At 46.0% G+C, this 9744-nt stretch overlaps 1 protein-coding gene across 1 annotated transcript; it reads left to right on the top strand.

Annotated features, from left to right (window-relative positions):
• Positions 1-2423: 2423 nt before the first annotated feature.
• Positions 2424-3035, top strand: LOC125508468 (uncharacterized). Its single transcript, XM_087513653.1, has 2 exons — positions 2424-2504; positions 2539-3035. Exons 1-2 carry the CDS (start codon positions 2424-2426, stop codon positions 2836-2838), a joined length of 381 nt encoding a protein of 126 aa, XP_087369779.1. The 3' UTR covers positions 2839-3035.
• Positions 3036-9744: the final 6709 nt, after the last annotated feature.

The following is a 9744-nucleotide window of genomic DNA, read 5'->3' as shown; positions in this document are numbered from 1 at the left end:
TTTCTAATAGCACAGGAACATTGTTTTTATACTGCATGATTTTTTTAAAAAATATGAGCATTCTTATCTTCGATAAGTACATGATAAAGTTTTTCAAAACATGATTTTTTTTTCCGAATAGAAAAACATTTCATTAAATGCGTCCACAATTTTTAAACATACATGAATATTTGTTTAGATGTGTAAATGTTAACTAAAAATTACAGCCATGACTTTATTTCTAAATTACATGAACATTTTTATATAATACTTTAAGATTTTTTAATACACGGTAAAGATATTTTTAGTTACATGACGCCACTTTTCTAATATGCAACGAACATTATTTTAATACGTGAGGAACATTTTTTTAAATTTAAGTGATGTTGAACACTATTTCAATAGCGACGAACAATTTTTATTTAACTATGAGTATTACTTTAATACATGATAAACATTTTAAAATATTTTTATTAGACAATATTTTTATTATGTAGTAAAATAAAATAGGTTTTCCAAATATTAGTTTAATATACATAACCAATTGAGTGAGCTAATTGCTTCAAGATCGAACATTGCTTCCTCAATAACTACCAAAGAAGTATCAACTAAGTTGGTCTGGCCCATGTGCAGTATGTAGTAGGCGAGCACAATTTATAACTCACAACAAGCGATGTGTTGCTGCTTCCATCTCTTGATACTGGTCCCAAATTTTTAGATTACATAAATCTAGACTTCGATGCCAGGCGACCATCTCGTCCATGGCGCTCAAACATTAGTAGGGTTAGTGATCCACCTATCCCTGCAGTACCTGTTAATCTTCCCTCTGCTGCAACCATCAACTCCTACTCGGCGATAGTTGCTCCCGCCTCCCATCACGATCCCCGATTCACAGAGGTTTGTAATATTCTACTTTCCATTCCCTCTTTGATGGCCATGATCAAATTTGCATTCATAAGTTTCATGTGTTATTTATCATTTTTATTTATGATGTATGTGCTACATTGTATATCGATATAGAATGATGCCCCAAGTGGATGTTACATCAATTCATGGTGTCAAATTGCCATTTCATATTAATGACATATCACAATATGTCATGATGGTATTTAGAAACAATGTGATTTTTCATGTCATTTGTCTTTTTTTCATTGCCTATTATACTAGTATTTATGTCGGTGTTAGTGGAAATGTAATTTTTCTAAGGTTAATTTTGGTTGGATTGTAGTGAGATTTTTCACATGTCATAAATTACAGCACACTTACTCGGTTCCTACCAAGCGGCGTGGGAGAAGCAACAACTCCGGAGAGACAATGGAGGAGGAGGAGTAGATATGGAAGGGATAAAGCAACACCGCCATGCCAGAGTAGAGGGTCACTTCCAACTGATCATGGGTGTAGGTGATGCAATGGCTCGGTCCATCGCCAGGGCTCCGTCGTGCCAGCCTCCATGGGCAGTAAGCGTGTGAGCTGGGAGCCAATGAGAAGGGCAGAGCCCTCGTCATTGGGTGGTTGATTGATCCATTGGTCATCACACTAAAATTTCACTAAAGAAACATTTTTAGCAAGCGTGATTTTTCTATCATGCACGGATATCTCGTGCATGGATCTACTTTCCGTCATTGATTTAAGGTCCATGCAACTTTTTTGGTTTTTGTCATAATTTATCCTATTTTGTAATGTTTCACTCGATTTTCTTCGTGTTTCAAAGTGCATCATAATGTTTTGTTGTGTATCAACAAAAAATAATGCACTTGTTTTAGATCGGATATGTTGATACACGATGAATAATTTTGAAACGAGAGGAAAAACCTAATCTAACACTTTGAATCAAGACAAATTATGAGAAGAACAACAAAAAAGTAGCACAAATCTCAAAGCAATCACAGACGATGGTTGCATGCTCCGGATATATCGTTTATGGTAGAACGTCATTTCTCCTATTTTAATCGACTAGTATTTCCCAAAAGTTCTAGCAAGAAATATTTCCTTCTTTTTTCTTTAACTCACATATGTTTCAAAAAACATGTGTTTCCTTCTTAATCTGCCAGCGTGTGCCAATGTTACTAAAGATCTTTTTACCAGTGATCTTGATGGGTTGATTGATCCGGTTGCTCTACACGCATGGGAGCCCTACTAACCACACATGACAAGAGAGCTAGCTTGATTTGGTCGAGTTCCCTTTGTCTCTTTGGGCATCGGGTGCGAATTCGCCCAGAGCAATGATACAAGCTTCACATGGGAGGCTCTACGAAGATGCCCAGACACATGAAGGCCACTTTGCACAGCAACGACCCAACATTTGGGATCAACATTACAAGCATTATAGACATGCTTTTCAATCCAAATTAAAGCAGCTCATGATCGAATGATTGCCCTAGCGCACAACAGTGTAGAATTAAGCATCTGCAGAGCCCCACGAGAAGACGCCTCTCCTAGCTAGGATGGAGCCTATAAATGAGGACCCAACCAAGCTCAAGGAAAACACACACTCTTCTCGCTGGAGATCGATCTACATTAATCCAGCTAATTTGATCGATACATATCCACATAGAATAGCAAACTTCGGCAATGTTCCGCGGTGGCGGCAGGAGCAAGACGGTGGTGACGAGCTCGAGCACGGGCAATGAGCTGCCCATCGACGGCGTGGTGCGGGTGAGGAAAGTGGAGAGGATCCAGCCACACAACCTCGTCTCCAGGCCATCAGTGCACCACGGCGACCACGCCACCTCGCCGGTGACGTCCGGACCGGCGGAGAGCCTGGCCGTCAGCGTCGTCCGTATAGGGGACATAGTGATAGTGGACGACAAAGACAAACCCGACAGCTTACTCTCGGTGTCTATCGCGTGGAAGTTTTAATTATAAGTTGGCGATTGTGTCATACTACTATGAGCGACACGGGAGTGTAGCGTATAATAACACATCCTCTCAGGGAAACATCCACACCAATGGTTCTAGTCGGCTATGGGCATCTGTGTCTTATGTACAATTGCAGTAGTAGCTGATCTGAGGATCCAGGAAACAAAAATAAACATGAGTTATCTAATTATACCTCAGGAGTAAAGCTTCTTTTAAACGTGGATTCACTGAAATGTCTCACACACAAAACGTAACTCAAATATTGTACTCTTATTGTTAATGAGTCGAGGTCTTTCATGGTTGAGGGCATCCAACAATTCTGCAACCTTTGGCAGAGAGGCCGCAATGCTCCTGCTTAACCCTTGGTGAGCCGGACAAGATTCGATGGAGGTTTGCCGGGAAAATAGCATGTGCTACGGGAGCACTAAGCTCAGGTGCTCCCGAAGCTCCACAGCCAACGACCATCTCAGGATACATTGGACCTGGACGTAACTACCAGACTTTATGGAGTTCTTTTCCGTAAATTTGTGCGAGCTCTCTACTTAGCCGTTTGATCTCAGATCGAATGGCTGTGAAGCTCCCGAAGCACATGAGCTTAGGTGCTTTCCTAGCACGAGATTTGTTGCTGAGGTTCACCACCTTGGGTGAGTACTCATCTTCCTCGGCATACAAAGCCAATTTCTTGGGTTGACCTCCTCCACGGCTCCACCATGATTCTTTTGGTCTAGAAGTCACGGGAGCCTCCGTAAATTTTTTGTGTGGTTTGTCATCCAAGACCATGTTTAGATAGTGAAGTTGCAGTGAAGGGGGTGGCGAATGTGTAGGATCTGTAATTGTGTAATTTTGATTCGGAGATGCCAGCACACCTCCTATTAAACCACCCCTTCTCTTGCTGCGTTTGGACAGTTCTCACCTTCTGGTTGGATTGATCTCCATGACTTCCACCCGGGAGTATTTAACAAAAAACTACCACATTTCGCCGAAGCGTGTCTACAAACTATCACTTTACAAATTTGTGCCGAAAACTATCACTTTTTGACTAATATTTGACTGAAAACTGCCATATCGAAAAAGTACCCAATTCGCCTCTTCTAAACGCCTTTCTGACAGAGTGGACCCACAAGTCAGTTGGACCGTTAACTTTGACCGTTATTACAAATGGGGCCCACACGTCAACCCTCTTCTTCCTCATCTCTCTTGCATTTTAACAAACACCTTGTGCTGGAGCTCGTCCGGCCGTTTCCGGTGATGGCTGCTCGCGCGGCTAGGCTCGTTCGTGAGCTCGCGGTGCGCCGCGTCTAAAGGTGACAGCGGCTGGTGCTTGGGCGGCCTGTAGCGGCAGTGGCAAGCTCAAACGGCGGCGGAGCTCGGCTGTGCACGGGCGTGAGGTCGTGGCTGGCTGGCAAGCAAACTAAGCAGCACTACTAGTTTTTGGGAACGCTACGAGCGCACGTGTATGCAACGGGTTCGAGCAGAGGAACTCTGGAGCATGGAGCTCGTCGCCTCGTCGGCCATGGCGGAGGTCAGAGCTCGGAGCTCGTGGAACGATGACTACGGAACCAACGCGACAGCTAGAGCAGAGGGAAAAGATGGGGAAGCTCATAACGCATCATATGGCGTCGGCTTCGAGGTCGAGGAGGACCTGTAGACGACGAATCGACTATTTTGGTCTTCGGGTGCCGGCGAGGAAGACGGCTTCATTCGGTTGGTGCAGTACAGCCGCGGACGAGTTCTTCCGTGGAGATGACCGGCGCGAGGTGGCGGATCTTCTGGACATGAAGAATGGACGGGGGACGGCCGGTGGCCTCGTCGGCGCAAGGAGGAAAGCTATGGCGCGGCCGCATCTGGAGAGGCGAGCCATAGGGAGGCGGCCTGGGCCTCCCCGCGGCGCGGCCTGCAGGTGCGGCGAGACACCGGGCGGCGGCCTGGGCCTCCCCACGGCGTGTCCCGGCCGGCAGTACTCCGGCGGCGCAGCCACTGACGGCCTGGGCAGAGCGGCGCGAGCAGTAAGGATTGGTTAGGTGATGGGTTAGTGGGTAGGTTAGGGATTGGTTAGTTGTTTGTTAGGATTAGATGGGCCACTGTCCACAGGGCCCGTGTGGTTAGATTAGCCTAACTAGTTGCATTTAGCACCTGTTTCTCAGAAAAAAAAAAGTAATTAGTATGTTCATTAGAAACTTGAGAAATTTTACTAACACTGACATACGGCCCCACATGTCATAACAGTCAACATAACGGTCAATCTAACGGAGTTGACTACTGTGCCATGTCATCGCCTACGTGTGGGCCAACCCTATCATAATCATGTTTAATTTCGGCCGAAGCAGTCACTAGTGTTTTTGAGGAAAAATTAGTCAAAAAGTGATAGTTTTTGGCACAAATTTGTAAAGTGGTAGTTTGTAGGCACGATTCGACGAAATGTGGTAGTTTTTCGTTAAATACTCTCCACCTGACTTGCGTAGCACCGACGCCTCGGTCAGCTTATGGTGGACGGATGCCATCACCGATGTATTAGCGGCAAGAGTAGGTAATGACGAAGCATCAACTACCCATTTGTTTTTGAAGATTTGTTTTGCTTTCTCCTATGTAAGGTGCTAATCAGGAGAGTGGCGTTACTGAGAAGGGCGGTAGCTGAACATGGTATCCTGTTCGTCGGTCCACCCATGGGGATTAGCGCTAGTGGGTCCATGGCAGCATATACGGGCTTAGTAAAATGAGGACGATTGGTACAATACAGGAGTGAACAGTGCTGTACGCCAGCCTGAAGACGGCAGTCAGTAACGATGACCAGTCGATCCGTGGCTCGGGTCCGTCACTAAGAGCTGACCCCCGGATCAGGAACATAATGGCGCTCCGTTTGCTGCGAAGACGGCGCCGTCCATGGCGCAGTAAATGATGGTTGGTAGCCGCATTGTGGAGCAAATGCAAAAAATCATGGCCGGTGGGTGAGGTATTCACTTTCCCCATTTCCCCTTAAGAACCGGCGACAGGCGAACCCCATGGCGGCGGCGGGGGTGCGGCGATGTATGCCGAAATAGTACAAAACGGCATGGAATTTCTGCTAGATCCAGTCGACAGGTACACTTTCTCCATCGAGGGAAGAGGGCGGGGTCGGTTCCCACTGACAGAGGTCACAGCCGATGTTGAGTGGCCAGATCCTTTGATGCTGATGGACGTGCGGCGGTCAGCACCGCCTGCAGCCGACTTGTCGTGCGCTGTTGTAGTTGGCAATCTGGGCGATTGTTCTGAGCAGAACAGATTAGCCGGCAAGAGGAGATTTTCCTGTCTTGGCTCCAGGAAAGTACTCCCTCCGTAAACTAATATAAGAGCGTTTAGATTACTACTTTAGTGATCTAAATGCTCTTACATTAGTTTACAGAGGGAGTAAGTCAGCTCTCTCGCCTCAGTTGATGTAAGCTTGTTTCCCTTTGCTGTCTGCTGTATTCAAATTCCTGGTTAACGAACTACTCAGGAGGAATCAGATGTTTCATCGGTCGCCGTGGTTGGACTTGCATCGGATGCTATGAGCTGCAACGTCCAAGAAGGTGCACCCAAACATTTTCAGTCAGAGGCAAGTTCAGTACTAGCATGCTCACTTTTCTGCTCGCCAAGCTGACCAGTACATTTTTCTTCTGAATTTTACAGCCGGAGATCGTGAATGGGACAGTAGCCGCGACAGCGAGCGAGGAGGGGCAGACCTCCAAGTTCGCCTTGTCTGCGAACAGCAGTGCCGTGCTAACTCATGAAGAAGGATTTGGTTAGCACGATCCAGATGCAGAAAGAGAAGTATACGACCTGGACTCAGGGAAGGTGGACGACGCTGATTGCTCTGATGCAGACGGGGCTGATGTAGGTGACATCCATGCAGGGGATGAAGTCTGCAGCCACTGTGCTAAGCGAATTCGTGTGTGTGGTACCGAACACCTCGTCTAGTGGTTAAAAGTCAGTATGGTAATGTGTGGTAATTTCTCATTACCACTAATATCGGTATGCTGGCTACGGTTTGGGTTGTGTGTTATGTGCGTCGAGTGTTGTTCGCCAGCAGCTTTTCTTTTCTGAATTGTTCTGTTTTGTGACGTGACGTCCAAGGTGCTCTGTTTTATGAGATGATGTTATCAGCAGGACCATAGATGCACTTGGCTGTTGTGTCAGATCCATCTGTAAATCACATATGGGGATGGTTGTGTGTGCGTGTGTGTTCGGGGTGGATGCGCTACCGGATAAACAATTTAGTCATGTGAGGCCGCTGTTAACCGATCGCATGTAACCTTTTAGTTGACTAAAATTTCGCTTTTACTGCATTAACTAGGTACTTAACCAATTTCCCGACCGTGTTAAATTGGGTATAACTTTGCTACGAGTACATCGAACCGTCCATTGCCCGCCGTTATGTTTGCAGGCAAGCCTGGTCAGCAGCAGTCACCATGACCCGAAGCAAGGTGGACCGACAGCGGAGATGATCGCATTTTTAGTTGCATACACATCAAGCTGTGAAAGAAAAACGGATGAGCATGCCAGGAGCCCATGGTTGATTCGTCGTTAAATCTTTTAGTTTCAAACCGGTTGTAAGAAAGCACGAATATCAAATGATGATGTTCGGCAAAACCGAAGTAGATGATCACATTTTTGTTTTTCATACCCATCAACCTTGAAAAGAGGGGAGGAGCATGACAAGAGATTATGGTTGAAGATTTGAACGAATGCATCTGATTGGATTGAATGCAAGCCCTCTAAGCAAATGCAGGCAACCTATGTCAATACATGTCGACGTCACCAAAATTTGATTACACCGTGTTTAGATGATTATAATTTTGGTGCGAGTACATCGATCCATCCATTGCCCCGCCGTTATGTTCGGAATCAAGCCCGCACAACACCTGTCACCATCACCAGAAGGGAGGTGGATCGACACCGAAGATTATGACATTTTTGCATACACATGAAACCGTGAAAATAGCGGAGGAGCATACCAAAGGATCATGGTTGTGAATGATGTTGTTGTGGTGCTCTCAAGTCTTTTTGCAAAAAGCTCTTGTCTGCAGGCAAGCCCGGCCAGCACCTCTCACCATAACCAGAAGTAAGGTGGATCGACAAACGGGGTCGACATTGTTGATTCGTCGTTAAACTTTTGAGTTTCAAAACCGGTTGTTAGAAGCAAGATTTTCAATGAAGGTGTTCGGTAAAAACGAGGGAGGTGATCACATTTTTATTTTTGCATACGCATCATCCGTGACAAAGAGCGGATGAGCATGACAAGAGATCATGATTGTGAATGATGGTGTTGTGTTGCCATTGGGAGATACGATTTGTTGGTTGAAGATTCGGACGAATGCATCTGGTTGGATAGAATGCAAGCCGTCTATCAAAATGTAGGCAAGCTCAATGCCTCAATCAGCACTAGTCACCGTCCATTTGCCCGCCTTTATGTTTGCTGCATAGCCCGGTCAGCACCCGTAACCGTAACCAGGAGAAAGGTGGATCAACACCGGAGTCGACAGGGTTGATTCGTCGTTAAACTTCTGAGTATCAAACCGGCTATGAAAAAGCAGCACGAATTTGGAAGAACGGAGGAGCATGCCAATACATCGTGGTTGTGATTCATGTTGTTGTGGTGCACACAAGGCATTTTTGCAAAACTGTTTGCAGAAATGATGATGTTCGGCAGAACCGAGGTAGATGATCACATTTTTTATTTTTCATACGCAAAAAACATTGAAAAGAGCGGAGGAGGATGCCAAGAGATCCTGGATGAAGATGCGAAACGAATGCATCTGATTGGATTGGATTGAATGCAAGCCCACTAAGCAAGTGCAGGCAAGCTCAATCAGCACCCATCAACATCACCAAAAATTGATTAGACCGTGCTTACTTGAGTATAATGGTGGTTCGAGTACATCAATCCGTCCATTGCCCGGCCGTTCTGTTGGCAAGCAAGACCGCATAGCACCCTTAGCCGTTACCGGAAGGACGGTGGATCCACACCGGAGATTATGACAAATTTTTTTTGCACACGCATGAAACCGTGAAGATACTGAAGGAGAATGCAACGAATCATGAAAACATGTTGTTTGGTTTGCATGGCTTAATGACCATCTCGCAAAAAAAGGATCTTAGAAATTATTACAAGGTTACCTATCTCGTGTAATAAGTAAATTCAACAAAACAAGCAGGGGGGGGGGGGGGGGGGGGGGGGAACGGAGTCGACACGAAGAAGATGGCGTCATGTTTGTTTTAGATGCTAATACGTACGGACAAGGGTACCATAATACGTGCTGACTGTACTCCTCAAAAAGTAGATGGGATGCACGAGCGGCGGGGGTTTCTTTAAAAGGAATGTGCACGCATGCGAGCATGTCGGAAACCCGTGCTAATACTTCAATTGACAAACAAATTATCTATGGCGGGGACGGAATTTTTTTTTCCCGAAAAACTTCCGATCTATTCATTTTTAATCATGGCAGTATAACGAATCTCAGAAATAAAACTTACATCCAGATCCGTAGACCACCAAGCGATGACTACAAGCACCGAAGCGAGCCGAAGGCGCGCCGTCGTCATCGCCCCTCCATCACCGGAGCCGGGCACAACTTGTTATAGTGGACAGTCGGGAAGTTATCGTGCTAAGGCCCCATAGGACCAGCACCCCAGAACAGCAACCGTCGCTAATGAAAAATAACGTAGATCGGAAGGATCCAAACCGAAGACACTCGAACGTATAACGAACAACGACGAGATCCGAGCAAATCCACCAAAGACAGATCTGCCGGAGACACACCTCCACACACCCACCAACGATGCTAGACGCACCTCCGAAACGGGGGCTAGGCGAGGAGACCTTTATTCCATCTTCAGGAAGCCGCCACCGTCTCGCCTTCCTAAATACGACACAAATTCTAACAAGATTGA

This window comes from Triticum urartu, chromosome 1A (genome assembly GCF_056163025.1).
Source record: "Triticum urartu cultivar PI428250 chromosome 1A, HENAU_Tu73, whole genome shotgun sequence".
In the NCBI taxonomy this organism is placed as follows: Eukaryota; Viridiplantae; Streptophyta; class Magnoliopsida; order Poales; family Poaceae; genus Triticum; species Triticum urartu.
The sequence above is the reverse complement of the archived record's forward strand: the minus strand, read 5'-3'. Positions and strand labels throughout refer to the sequence as shown.